Genomic DNA, 15257 nt, shown 5'->3' on the forward strand with positions numbered 1-15257 from the left:
GAATTCAAAACATTTTTTTCACTTATATTAGGTATCGAGGCCTGAAGAAAGCCAATTTATTAGTTTTGAAATGCAAAATGCCTACAGGTAATTTTTTATATGCAAGATTTCATGTTAAGTGCCATCAAGGTTAAAAACTGAGCCACCTGAATGCTAGCATTTGTAAAACAGCGTAGGTTATGTAGAATTACTTGTTTTGAAAATGCACATTATGCTTAAAGTTCAGAAAAAAAAAATTGCTGCTGGCAAATTCTGTGCCAAAAAATAGCAAATGACGTGGAACCAAGCTCACTGTTTTATGGCATTTTTTTCTGGATTCACTAAATGTGATAAAAGCGATTCCATTCACTACGTGAAAGATGCTAAATTTACCCGAAACAAGGAAATCTCTGTTAGGTGCAGCACACATTCTGATTGTAGCGACAGTACTGTGTAGACGCGCCTTGAAGGGCTAAGAAGCACTGCCATTATGGCTGCCACTATGACAAGATAGATTTAATGAAACGAAGGCAAAGAGGTCGACTAGAAAAATGTGCTATCTGCTAGAAACATCTGTTATCTGGCCTGCTACTACTACAAGGGACTTCATTGTTAGAATGTGAACAGGGTGTGCACAGGAGTGGGGCCACTGCTTTTGTTCATAATTTGTATACTAACAATATGGCCAAGGGCATTGCACTTGACATTACACAAACCCTTGGTGTGAAAGAATCGAGAGATGTTATATTCCATGATGTACGTAATTATTTATTACTGTCCACCCAAGTGCAGTCATACTGCTACAAAGAAAAGCTTTACTGCTTTCACAGTAACTTCATAGTTGCAGAAAAATTCATTCTGGTCCGAGGTTTCAACACGAGATCATCGTCAGTCCAGGGTAGTCGCTCTATAGTAGGTTACAACTTAAGAAAACAGCAGTTGCTAACACTGGGCCGCGGTCCGCGGCGTCCTGTATTACTCCGCTGGCCAATCGCAACAGAAAACGAAATCATCTTAACTAAACTAAACTAACTCGTTAATGTCTGACTATACCAAACAAACCATGTACCAAAATTCTAGAGCTGATAATTTTTTTCTTGTGATAAGCTCCTTGTTTAGGTAACAAAAAACGTTTTAGCAGTGGACTACTTTTTTGTCATGGAGGAATTCTATGCGCGGAGGCTGAACGTGGGCGGAGCTTCACTGCAGACTTAAACCCGACTATACCAACCATACTTTTCTTGTGAAAATGGCAGACTTGTATGTGTGTAGCACAGCAGTTGCTTAACACTACAAATGCTTTTCAAACTGGCACGACGCCAAGGCGGGACCTGGGGTGGGATTCCACCGTGCTTCCTGCAGCTTCTAACTAGGGGGCTGTATTTCTACTGCACCCCGTGTTCCGCGCTGCTAAGCGTTCTCCGGTTCAGCATCTTCTGCGCGCGCAGCAAACAACCGCTAGTGTTCCTGTATATGCTCCCGCAGTCCCTGCGGGAGCATATACAGGAACACTAACAACCGCTAGCGACTGAAACGCCTAGTGGCCAAATGAGGTACTACGTTTTTAAAATTAAAAATAAAGCAACACCATAAAAACAAACAGCATTTCATACTTTTATACAAAACTAAGCACTTACAGCACAGAGAAAGATTTATTTTTGCTTGAAACGGTTAAAACCATGTTGACGTACAGGGAGTTGCATCGCTGCCGAACGAGGCGACACCAAGCACCAAGCTGCGGCGTGCAGGAACACATGCGAGAGGCGAAACGCAAGAGGCGCCCGTGTGCTGTGCGATGTCAGTGCACGTTAAAGATCCCCAGGCGGTCGAAATTATTTCCGGAGACCTCCACTACGGCACCTCTTTCTCTCTTCCATCTTTCACTCCCACCTTATTCCCTTCCCTTATGGCGCGGTTCAGGTGTCCGCCGAGATATGTGAGACAGATACTGCGCCATTTCCTTTCCTCAAAAACCAATTTACCAATTTACCATTTTTTTACTAGGAGAACGAGGCCGGGCGCTTCCGCCGGCCATACGAGCCGGTATGGAAAGGAATTCGCAACGCAAAACAAAGTTCTTTACTCGCGTAACTACCATCAACTTGAGCTTGAGCAGTTCGAGTGAAAAGCGCGGTATTTGCACATGTGTGCCTGTTATTCGAAGCAAACATCGGAGTAATGTGGAGTCATCCAATAGTTAATCTTCCGCATTTGCATGTTTCATTAAATGGCTTGAATAAAACATGTGAAGGGTGGAAACGCTTGCTGTGACCTACATCATCTGTAATCCACGGTGGCAGCTTTCAGGGAATTGCCTGAACATATAGGTGCGTCTTCTTCGGGTCTTGAGTCAGGAGCATTAAAAACATTTCTGAAGAAACGCCTTACTGCAGACGTCTGAGAAGTTTCTGAAAAACTTCCTGCTGCCGACGTCTAGAGAAGTTTCGACCTAGCGTAAGGCGTGTAACCATTTCGAGCTGTTTCAAGATATTTGTAAGTCGTTTTCTGTTTCATAGGTTACCATGAGTTTAATCGCCATTAATTTTCTTCTTTTGGTTTTGTCATTTTTCTATTCAATTTAGTGCAAAATAATTTTGCAATTGAATTTGCTCGTTGTTTCTATCGTTGAATAAACTCTCCGCTCGGGGTGCTGCGCCTTGAGAAGTGAACAAAAGAAAGAGAAAAGAAGGGTATAAACTAGAAGAAGAAGCGACCATGGAAGAAGGCGCCAGCAAGGGTGCACGGTCTCGCCGCAGAAGTAAATCTCACGGAAGGCGAAGGAGCTCCGCGAAAGAGAAAAGGCTACCGGTGAGATCTACGATGTTGCTCAACGTCCTCGTTTACTAGAACTTTATTAGGTTAGCGTATATTTTGTAAAAGTAACACTGGAACTGACTCTGACGGGTGAGGTATAGGATTTGAGATCATGCCAGCATATGCTTAAGATTGTGAAGAACACGTGAGGTGCGGGTCTATTTATAAAACATTGTGAGCTTTTAGAGAAGCAGTTCTGTCGAAAACAGCGCACTCGGTGCCGACTGCAATAACGTAATCTAGCAAAAAAAAACAAACGAACCAGCCAAATGAGCCGGTAGGGACGCATGCGCGTGGGCTTCATATGTAGCCCCTACACGCAGCAGCCGGTGACGTATGTCATCAGATTGCGTAATGTGCCGGACAATGGAACAGGGTCCGCATTAACGAAACATATCTGTCTCCAGAAAAGTGTACATTGCCTTCACGCGTGTACTGTCAAATCACGATTGCAAGGAGATGATATTCATTGCAGCCGATAGAAAAGGAGCGCTTACATGAAAGGAGTTTCGTGGTTCTCGCACGAGGCGCAACGCTTTTAAAAGCAAAATTCTTGAAAACTTTCTCTTTAACTCTATTTTGAAAACTTTTCTTGAAAATCTGTTTGAAAAACAAAAAAGAAAACAAAACAAAATCTCCGATGACTGTGTCATAGGGACTTCTCCATAAAACAGCTTTGTCCTGCCTGTCTTGCGAAAGCTTCGACGATTGTGAAAGCTTCTCCCGCTTCGCTATTTCGGGATACCGGGCGCAGCTTTTTCACATACTATGAGCCTACACGAGAAACCATTGCTTTGTCTGTGTTCTTCACGTGGCTCAAAGAAAATATGTCTTTGAGCGATGTGATATCTCGGTAACTCCTCGGTACAACCCCATTTGTTCAACGGAGAAAGGATCCTACAGATTGTGGGATACGAAAGCATCACAATCCGACGAGGAGGGGTCTGCATGTGCGCTTGTTACTAGATGCTCATGGGCATCGATTATTGTAACGGTTAGTTGCTTCGCGGCCAGTTTTCTACCTGTTGGATCCCGGAACGCGATTCTTTTGTTCGGCTACATCCGCGGTAAATCCCAATTTGAACTGACTCTTTCTCCCCGAGCCGAGTACTTCAAAATCGGGTTAAACTGTCTTTCTAGCTTGAAGTACACCTTAAAGCTTAGTTTATCGGCATACAAAGCTCAACGCACCACACGGAAACTAGCGGATGTCCTCTAAGTTTTCTAAAGCTTTTTTTTTTTCAGTGAACTGAAGATTTTAAGCCTGTTTCAATGCTTGTCATCCACGGCGCAGTTCAATCTGTGGATACCTTAGAAATGTAAGTCTTAGAAGCGAAAAGACAGGACTCAGGCACTGACGGAACGCTTTGTTGGCATAATTGCATCAGGCGCTACCTTCACTAACGACGTCGTGTTAGAAGGCTTTTATAGTGCATTTAAAATGGCAGCTGTTATGTTAAATGTTTTCGGAATGTTCAAAGGCAGTCATACCTAAGTGAGGCATGGTAGGGGTCTTCTTAGGCATGGTCTTCTTACACAGCGTACGATGATAGTAATATACGTCACGAAAAAGATATAATCACCCGACGTGGAGCGCACTTTCTTGGTGCAAGACGCCACTTCTTGACTGTTTATGAAACTAACGGGAGCAAGCAGACAATGTAATGTCCTGAACAACAACTTGTACTAATAGTAACTTAGTTTAACTGCAGAAATAACACGAAGAAACGCGAATTGTGAAATCCTTTGTTGAAAAACCAGACTTCTACTCGATTTCGAACTCTGAAAATAGCGCCTGAATTCTGCATCCCCCCCCCCCCCCGCCTCCTAATTCCGAAAAGCTAAAATGCTAAAATGAAGAGCCCTACATGGTGTACACATTGGCACTAAGAACTACCCATTCCGAAGAACGAGCCCTGTTGTTGATTCTTCTGCGCTAGTTAAAGGGACACTGAGGAGAAATTGAAGTTGACTTGCATCGACAGAATACCAGCTCCTGATTACAAAAATGCCATTTATACTGACAACAAAGCTCTTATAACGTAGAAAAGAGCAAGAACCAAAATACAGGTATCGCCGCCACAGGCCAAACTCGCAAGTACAAGCTTTATGACGTCATAGGACAAAACAGTGTTGCTAGAACCAATAGTTCTAGCAACACTAGGACACGAGAAGCCACGAATCACTCAGGCGCAGCAAATGCATGCGCAAATATTCTTGACGTCGCCAGATGGCGCCACGTACTCGACAGCTACGCGCGCTCCTGCTGCGCTGGGACCAATCAGCGCCTGCTCACACCGGTATGCGGGCTCCCGGTATTCCGCTAACGGTAACAAGGTACACGGTATGCTAAAGGTGTCTATTTGCGAGAACTTCGTTGACGACTTCGAGAACGGGATCCATTGTAACGCTGGCAAAACGCCGGTGCAAACGTAAACGAAGCGACGGCCGCAATAGCCGATAGGTGCCTTCAACGTGCGGCCGGCGGTTTAGCCGGCGGTAGCTTTCTTTTCGGCTGCTGCTGGGCCGCACAGCTGGGCCGCACTGCTGGCCGCCAGAAATCACGGAGTCTGCGTTACGTCATGTGCACGTCATGTTTCACATCACTTAGTCGCTTGTCGTCATAGGAGAATCCGAAGTTTGAATTAGAGCGGCGGGAAAAACTTTTTCAACTTCGAATCCAAATTTCTTAGAAATAAAGGCATCTTTCGCTGCCGGCCAAGTGGCAACAAAGCCATGAAATGCCGAACTATCGGATTTTGCTATAAAAAAAAATATTAATAGAGCTCTCCTCAGTGTCCCTTTAAAACTGAACCCGATTCGATGAGCACATTTGATGCTTGTTACATGAAACATTGCTGCTGGGAGCTAGCATGTACAAAACAAAGAGCAAAAAGAACTACAAGGCAGTATTGTGGCCAGTGGCTCTACGGAGCACAATATGGAAACCAAGAGAAAAATACTACGTTTTGCAATGCAGTAAGGGCGTCACTCGGTATTATGTTGCAACAATGAGTTCTGTGAAACAAGCCTGCAGCCGCTGTCATCGCTGCCATCGCTATCGCCTAGTGCATTACCTTTCAAGAATCGAGGGCCTAGTTTTACGCCTTTTGCTTTTGTTTGCACAGGTGGAGACAGGATCCGACCCAGGGCACAACATTTCGGCGGGGGGCCTCGCGCTCTCGCCTGCCCCTGACCATGCTCCGCTGACGCCGCTGGCAAGTCCACGTTGACGTTGAAAGAGACGCGTCACATATTACTGATTTGTTTTTAAGCAGGACATTGGGTACCAGGTTGCGTCATACTTTTTTGGCCATTTTTCATATACAATGAGGGAATAATTACTCATTACATCCGCCCAAGCCAAAGTACGACCTCAAGGGAAAGCTATGCAACTGTGACAAGCTTGTATGTGAAGAAAAATTTATCCTGGTCTGCTGATCGAACCCAGGACCACCACCTGTCCAGTCCAATCGTCATTGATGAATTCGCTGTCGCTGTACCATCTGCGAAGGCAAGATAACCGGTGGTACCTAAGGGTAACGGAGTGGATTCCAAGAGAAGGCAAACGTAGCAGGGGGTGGCAGAAAGTTAGGTGGGCGGATGAGATTAAGAAGTTTGCGGGGGTACGGTGGCCGCAGCTGGCAAAGTACAGGGTTAATTGGAGAGACGTGGGAGAGGCCTTTGCCCTGCAGTGGGAGTAGTCAGGCTGATGATGATTATGATGTACCATCTGCTAGTCATCATGGTTAGCTTTAATAGTAGAGCGACTGCCTCGGACAGGCGGTGATCCCGGGTTCGAACCCCGGACAAGGTCGAGTTTTTTTTCAACTACGAAGGGTCTGTAAAAGCTGCATAGGTTTCCTTTGCAGCCATAGGGTTGTGTTTGTGTGTATGCTAATCAATAATGACTCCCTTGCTTTCAATATTTTTCTGCCCACAAGCTGAAGTTTGCTGCGGTGATTTTTTTCTAGTATGCGGCCGCGGGCTCTCCACAATCACCATCCGATGCACCAAAGCCAAAGGCAGAGAAGGAGACGGCAGCAGAGCCGAAGGCAGGAAAGACCACGGTACCGGACACGAAAGCACTGAAGAGCACAGAGTCGGGACCAAAGACATCGAAGAAAGCGAAATCGAAGACAGCATTAGCGGTGAGACGCACGTCTTCGCAGTGTTCTCATCAGAAGGTGAAAACAATTCTTCCTTAACTTTCTCAGCGCTTCTCCGAAGTGAAATGGTACACAATGGTCGAAGAAAAGTTATAAAATCCGAAGCCGTTGTAAAATAATTTCGAATTCAGCTAAGGTAAAGGATAAACAAAATACCATACTTTTATAGTTCGTCCAGAAAACATTTTCAGGTATGTCTTGATGAGATCCTGGAAGCGACCAGAAACTTTTTTCTCTTAAAATTCACAGTATCTACCTTGACCAGGAATATCCAACCATATTGATGGTTTTTTTTTGAAGAATTTAGGACATCCTTGCTATATCTGGAAGTCATGATGTGGGCACCCCATTTACTTGCTCAGGATGACGTTTGGCTGTCTGGGAAGTTGGCCGAATGACTAAGAAGCAATGCGGACGAGAGCAAAACATTGGCAATGCAATTGTTTAGTAAACAAGTCACTGGCTTGTACTGCTTGTGTGTAACAACCAGCTACAAGCATAAACTGCAGCGTCCACACCTTCACCAGCGACAGGCAAGGCGCGAAAGCACTGTGGGATGTCACGTCTGGCGTGGCAAATCTCCCAGGAACTTTATGCTCCCGAATCATAGTACAGTCGAGGACAAAATTCTGCGGACCACGTGTTCCTCAAACGAAGCCGATAACTCTATTGTTAACCGGCGGCTGGCGACCACGCTTGTGGAGATGAAAGAACAAAATTTTGACTTTCGTCTCCATAAGTGTGGTCTCCAGCCACCGGCTAATAGCGGAACTATTGACTTCGTTTGAGGAACATGTGGTTCACAGCCTTTTGACCCCTGCTGTACACTTTTATAACATGCCGGCAAGCCCTGCTCCCCGCCTTTACAGCTTGCTCTCTCTCACACGCATAGAGAGAGGGAGTAGGGAACTGGCGGCAGCTGCTATGTCGTGTACCGTTACTTCAGCGGGTGGAAGAAACGTGTTTGTTCGCTACGTCGCTGAGAGTCTTATGTTTTGCCGAAGCTATTCATTCTGTTTTATTGGCCCTATAAAGCGCACAGGGAAGAGAGAAAGCATGCCTTCCAGCGTTTGCAGCGTTGCAGCGGGCATAGCGCACGTAAGAAAAGTCACTCCTTGAAAGGGTCAGGCCAAATGGAAGTGACTGCGATCGCTCGATGCGTTGCCATGTAAGCACACGTTGCCTTCTTTTAGTAGAGAGTTGAAGACAGGTATTCGCGGATATGGCCTCATGCCGAGACATAGGACCGGCCGCAGCGCTAGTTGCGTCATCCTTTGAGACATCTAACAAAACAGTCGCGAATTGTTAATACATGTGCGGCTGATCTATGCTGCTTATCTATACTTGGTGCAAAGTGTTCACCTTCCGCGGAATCTTAATGCAGTGATTTTCATAGACGTGTGGTGCATGCAATCGCATGTCGCGTATTCGCTGTTCCAACTTTTTTGGTAAAACACAGCGCCACATGATGCTAGCAAAGCTGTTTGGCCATGCCAGTTTGAAAACAATGTTTAATGGTCAGAGCTTTTTTTTTGCCACCAGTTTTCCAAACCTCGGAGAACGATTCGCCGCCTGTGGTGTTAACGGTAGTGCTGAACTTTTCAGCATCCTTGACCAATTGATACGAACGAGCACGCCTTCATCCAGGTTTCATCCAGGTTTCATCTAGAATTCTATCTCTCTTTGTCCCTTCTTTTCTCGGATATGCTGTTGGGTGAGATATACACTGAGACGAAGCATATATGCAATGCTGCAGATCGTGTGTCGAATCATAGGACACGCGCTGTGTTTGTTTGCTTCTCTGGATATCCTACCCCCCTCTTTTGGAAGTACAGTAGCCATTAGTCGAATACCAGTTTTCTTACGTGGCGAAAATGGCGCGAGTTGAAACCATGGGGGAGGAGGAAGATAAGATTTTCGAGCGTAGTTAACTTTGTCAGAATTTTTAAAGAATGATTTAAATTGGTAATTTCCGCCTTTGACACCCCAGCTAGCGAACGGTATTACCTGATGGCTGGCAACCATGATGTCACGGGCTGCAGCTGTCTTGGCTGATATGGCACTGCACTCTAAACATAAAGGAGTAAAGAGGGAGGAAGCTGTCCTCTAGTGCATACTTCCTCAGGACACCCCTAGCGTTGCGGCCACATCCAAATACGATGGCAACACGCCAGCGATGATGCGCCCGTTTCAAACTATAGCTATGGTTATCTTCAGGCATCGCATGAGGCCCCTCAGGCCGGAGAAGCAGCTCGCGGGTCGGACCGGCCCCTGCAGCCTGATCTGCGGCAACCGCCACCGCTCCGCGACCAGCTGTCCTGGAATCCGACGCCCGTGCACGGGGACACGTTATCTTCGAGGCCGTTCTGGAGTCCCTTGGGCAAAGGGCACTCCACCGACGACCATGTCCGGCTGGCTGTGCTGTCGTCCGTCGCGGCGCTCATGTTGATCCTGATTGGGTTCGCCTTCCTCAACCGGGTCGTGTCCGAGGGACCGTGCTCGTCGCCAGCCTGCCAGCTCCACCGCGCGGTGATCGACGCCAACCTTAACATGACGGTTCCGCCGTGCCAGGACTTCTACGGCCGTGTATGTGGCCGGTGGGAAGCCGCGCATGGCGGCGAATCTGTCATGGACGTCATCTACCGAGAGTGAGTGAGCGTCGGTATGGCGGGCTGTACGAGGAAGGGTTTTCCTAATGTCTATAATGAATTGTTGTAGACATTATAGAAGACAATGAATAGTTGTGCCGGTTAAAAAAGTGTACTCAGTGGGTCAGAACTGGTTCATAACAAACAACAGATACATTAAGTGTTCTGCCCATCTCCCAAAAAGAAACGAAGAAACAATGTTCGGTCTGTATTGTTACCTAGAACGAAAACGATCTGCTTTTTTTACACAATAGGCCTCTGAAACTAGGTCAGTTCAACACCATTCTTAGGTTTAGTTCGCCTCCAGCATGAAGTGCTTTAGACGAATTTAGGGATTTAAATCGTGTGAGTAGGGAAGAGATTCGATCAGAGAAATACGTATGCCAGAGCCGATGCCTACTCTATCCTGGCATACAGAGTCGTAGCCAAAGTGCCCGTGCCTTGGTGGCTGTCGACAGGAACCAAAATTACACGTGTGGCATACTGAGCCAAATGTGCAGTTTACCCAACGGCAGCTTTTATACCTGGTCCGTTGTCAAGCAAAGTGCGAGCGACGCTCGCCTCCGGTTCATGCGCTATCTCACGAGGACAGCCTTCGAGCGGGAGCGTTGGTCTCCGCTATAATCTCAGCGTCGAAAGAGAACATATATTTTGCAGTCACTCTTAGCACCGAAACTTCGGTAATACTCAGAAAAAGGTTACCGCTTGCTGTACAGGCATCTCGACATTGCTGCTTCCTCCGGCGTATATACTATTATTGTGAAAATTAATCGTACAACTGCTCTATGGGCGCGACAGAGGGGTTATAATAAACACGAAAAAGAGGCGCATATTATAAACACCGCAGTTGCTCCTTTTCTGTATCATTTCATTAGTTTCGGCACTGGTCAGGTCTTTGTCAATTTATTTTGCTGCACAAGTGTTTTACCAGTGGAATATATTTTTCGTAGTCGCCCCATATGGCTTATGAGGTTTAACGTCCCTAAGCAACTGAGGCTATAAGGCATGTTGTAGTGGAGGGCTCCGGATAATTTGGACTACCTGAGGTTTTTTAACGGGCACTGACATAGCACAGCACATGAACCTCTAGTATTTCGCCTCCATCGAAATTCAGCCGCCGCGGCCGGGATCGAACCCCTGTCTTTCGGGTCAGCAGCCGAGCACCATAACCATTGAGTCACCATGGAGGCTTGTCGACCCTTATAGAACTGAGCAGCTAGCCTCCCATGTCTTGTACACTGAAACCTTCACGGCAGTGCGTTAACGGCAGTGCTTGCGCTTATGTGTTCATTGTGTGATTTCTAGTCACATTGAAGATATCGGACTATATATTAATTTTATTTTACACAAGGACTTAAAATTCACTGAGCATATTTGAGCGATGGTTCTAAATAGATATTGTTTCTCTTTCTGTTCCCAGGTCCATAGTGTGACTTTAATGCCTCCAAAACATTTCACGATAACCTGGGGTTGAAATGCGCTGCATTTTCTTGCGATATCCCGTACAAAAATTACTCATCACAAGTTTTGTCGTAAACCAGACTAATCTTCCTCCTTATCCTCTGTTACCTACCTTTCCGGGTGCAGCGAAGTCCTTGTTCTTGTTATTGCGATGCTGACCATTTCAAATTCTCTGCGAGGCTGACTCAGTCTGTGTATTTTGAGATCATGAGCCTAGAAACACGCGGGATAGACACGGAATAAGACACTAATTTTATGAACTCCGCCTTGCGCCCAACCATTTAACATACGTGTTCTTCTTCAGATTCATGACCAAAGTGGCGACGATGGCGACCGACGCAAAAGCGTCGGAAAAGGGCCAGACTGCAGTGCAAAAAGCTGCCACGTTGTATCGCTCCTGCACACTCGTCCACACGGAGAACCAGAGCCATGTGAACGAGGTGCGCTCAATGTTGGTGGACTTCGGCATTTACTGGCCCGAGGTAACCAACGCTTCGAGCGTCCTGCACACCTTCCTGTCCATGGCCGCCGCGTGGAACTGGGCGAGCGTCCTGCAGTTCGTCGTGCAGCGGAACGGGCACGTCACGGTGCGACCCTCGTCCTACTTCTGGTCCGTGCTCTCAGGAAGGCAGCGCATGCTTGAGAACACCACCAACCAGAACTTCTACCAGCAGTACTTCGACAGCGTGGTGGCTGCCTTCGGCCGAGCAGAGGAAGAGCATGCGTACACCTACGAAGAGCTCATTGCACTGGAAGACACCGTGGTGCCCGGCCTGACGGCTGCGCTGATGAGCCCGGAATGGAGCGCCCTGGAGAACAGCAGCTTAGATGCGATGGTGGATAAGACCCGGAACCCTTTCTCGGCCACCGAGTGGGAAAGCAACCTGCGATCGAAATTCAACTTCTCAGATGGCTCCGTTTTGAGTATCAGCGTCGAGCACACGATGTTCTTCGTGCGGTTCTTCTCGCTGGTAGCCAGCGAAGGCGAGAGCCTGATGGCTTACTACGTTGGCTGGGTAGTCGTGCAGGCCCTATCATTACTGGCCAGCTCGGAAATGGTCACAAAATACTTTGCGGGTGACGGCGTGATAGCGACTAGTGAGCACGCGCTCTTCTGCGCAAACCTCGCACACGTCTACATGGGCGTGGCTTTCTACGCGGTTCACCAAGCGAAAGAGGTGACTGCCAGCGTTCTGCAAGACGTCTTTGTGGTTGAGACCCATATTCAGACGGCGTTTCGCAGTAGCCTGAAGGGGTCGCCGTTTTACGGCGCAGTTCCCTCGTCGATGGTCGGCAAGGAGGCGCTGGTGCAATCTCTGAGGCTAGTGAAGTCTCTTAAAGCCGACAAGTTGAACATTATGTACAAGGACTTTTCCGACATGGGTGACAACGTGTTAGACAACGTGCGGCGAGCCGTCGAGGGTCGCCAGCTGGCCGAAGCCGACACGAGCATGGCGGACTTCGTGAGCAACGGTAGCGTGCGCCTCTCTTTCTCCCCCCACCACGGCGACTTCACGCTCTTACCTATCGCCCTTGAGAAACCCTTCTACGAGCCGGGAGCCCTGCTGGTCGTCAAGTACGCGACAATTGGCGGCGAAGTAGCTGACGTCTTCTCGTCGGCCGCGTTCGCAGGCAGTTCGGAGGCGTTCGACCGGAAGCTTCAGTTGGCCTTCACGCTCAAGTCGACCTGTTTTTTCGGCACCCAGGTGCTTATGCGCCACCTGGCACTTGAAGACATCGAGCTTGTGCGAAGGGTGACCTCGCTTCGCGTGCTGTTGGCCGCCCTGATGGTGTCGAACCATGGACGCTTGCAGTCCGCACTGCTAGCCGGTTACGAGTCTTGGACAGACTTCGAGCTGCTTTTGTTCTTCTGGTGCTTTGTGCAGTGCGGCAGTGTGAACGGTCGCCGCAGGTGTAACGGCCCGCTCACCATGGTGGATCAGTTCTCACGGGTCTTTGGCTGCAAGAAGGGTGACTCCATGTACACTGGACGCGACTGCAGCATATAGAGCTGAACGCAGGCAAGGAAATAGGGACCACGACGATGACTTGACTTTAGATAACTTTATAGTTAGATGCTTCATTTCGGCCATTTAATGCATAGTCAAGACACTTTTCAGTAGCGCTCAGAGCCAGCAGCTCGGTATTGACATTTGTTGAGTGACTGGTTTATTCTATTGTTGTGTTTCTTTTGTTCTTAAGCGCTGTTTGCAATTTCCTTGGTACGAAGTGGCACCATGAGTGCTGCTGCGCTTGCCAGATTGGTGGTCAAGCGCATTCCCATGAGAAGAGAAGTATAAACCCTCATTAATTACGATGAAAGCGCAGGTTCCTTTAAGCATTTACCTGTTATTTTTTTCACCACTCCTGGATCAAATACTTACGTAATATGAAATCGACCAAGGGGTCAGCTCTTAGTCTAATAGATTTGCACTGCATTTTCGCTGAGTATAACATTCTGTGCCTTGAATGTGACTGCGTTTATTGGTGGTTGGTTTTACTCAGATTGCACTATCAGATGTTTTAGATCGATGCTATATCTTTGCAAGCCTGCACCAAACCTTTGTTGAGTCGCCGAGAAATGAAAATGAATCCTATTTTACGTGCCAAGTATTTGTACGCACCTGCAAGTGTTGCATCATGTTGTCCTTTTACGCGGCAAGTTTATGTGGTGGGAGCCCCCGCGTGATGTGTCATTTGAATCAGATTTATTTTGACTAACGAGTTCCCACGTCATGAAATGCACGCAGTTTGTTCATTGGTTTCGTTAATGAATGCGTGCTGAAAGTTTTGCCAGCGGACACAAAACCTAACCATAGCTGGTGCCTTAAGTGTGCTTATACTGGCTTGCACAGCGCTCTTCATAAGGTAGAAACACTACATTGTATCGCACCACGAAGTGTAAAGGGTGTGTGGCTTCTCTGACGCAGCTGTTTCGCTCAATGTTTTTACATAAGGTAAAAAGAAATCCCCTTTTTTCAACGTCTTGAGAACTGCTTAGGAAACTCTAGCATAAGTTCTTGCTTTTTTTTTTGTAGCGTGCCATTTCACTGTGACAGTAATGCTCCGAAAGGCACTTTTTTTAGTCTTTTGTTTGATTCTGCGCGATTTTTTTACCTCTGTGCAAAAATGTGCTGCTTTCGCTTTTCTCGCTTTGTGCTATAGCCTCCTTTGTTTTAATCTTTCTGGCCTCTTTGAATCTTAGTTGTCAGAAGAAGGACTCTGTCTTCTGTGGCTCAATTGCCAGCACAAATTAAATGAAACAGCTGGATCATCTGCGCAAAGGAAAAAGATGGAAGATTTTGTACCCTTACAAAGGCTTAAGAAAATATAACAGGTGGACATGCTAGACCAAGGGATGAATCCTTCCTTGATTACGTGGAATCAGCTGATGATATGTTGAGGGAAGCAGCGTCACAGAACTGTGGAGCACGAATATTGTATCACTACTGCCATCCTGCTCACAGAAAGCGCTTGAATAAGACAAATCCTTGGATAAACCGGCACATTATTAATCTATAGTAGGATACAACTTAAAAAAAACAGCAGTTGCTAACACTGGGCGACTGTCCGCGGCGTCTTGTATTACTTCGCTGGACAGTCGCAACAGTAAACGAAATAAGCTTTTTAATGCTTGACTATATCAAACAATCCGTGTATCAAAATTCTAGAGCTCATAATTTTTTTTCATGTGATAAGTTTGTTATTTAGGTACCTAACAAGAAACGTTTAAGCAGCGGACTACTTTTTTGTCATGGAACGAAGGACTGAATGGCCGAAAAGAACTAAGAATATCTGATTGACAGTATGTGTAAATAATTATTTCTAGCCATTTACCACTTAGCAGCAGAGCTTTTTTCAAACATTAACTCAGCAAAACAACATTTCATTAGTAAATCCTTCCAGAATTTATACAAAATGACCCGCATAAATATTTCGATTACCTTCGAGTTTCGAACAATCTAATAAATCAGATACTCTGAATGCTATGTGGTAAAGCATTTTAAATCAATTGTAATGCATTTAAATACCTACTTTCATTATGGGTTTTCCGAAGAATGCGCCACCGAGAATGTTTGCGATCTTCATCTGAACCTCCAGCCGTGCAGTTGAGTTGCTATAATTTTTTTTTCCTTTATTGCTATTTGAGTTGCTACTTCCATTAGATGCAATGCAAAAATTTCAC

The 15257-nt window shown here is 46.5% G+C and overlaps 1 protein-coding gene across 1 annotated transcript; it reads left to right on the forward strand.

Moving 5' to 3' along the window:
• Positions 1-6517: 6517 nt before the first annotated feature.
• Positions 6518-13874, forward strand: LOC149340256 (neprilysin-1-like). The gene is made up of 4 exons (XM_089551083.1): positions 6518-6541; positions 6768-6944; positions 9180-9610; positions 11376-13874. Exons 1-4 carry the CDS (start codon positions 6518-6520, stop codon positions 13078-13080), a joined length of 2337 nt encoding a protein of 778 aa, XP_089407209.1. The 3' UTR covers positions 13081-13874.
• The last annotated feature ends 1383 nt before the right edge of the window (positions 13875-15257 follow it).

This window comes from Amblyomma mixtum, chromosome 6, assembly GCF_055824585.1.
Source record: "Amblyomma mixtum isolate Tamu chromosome 6, ASM5582458v1, whole genome shotgun sequence".
NCBI classification, from domain to species: domain Eukaryota; kingdom Metazoa; phylum Arthropoda; class Arachnida; order Ixodida; family Ixodidae; genus Amblyomma; species Amblyomma mixtum.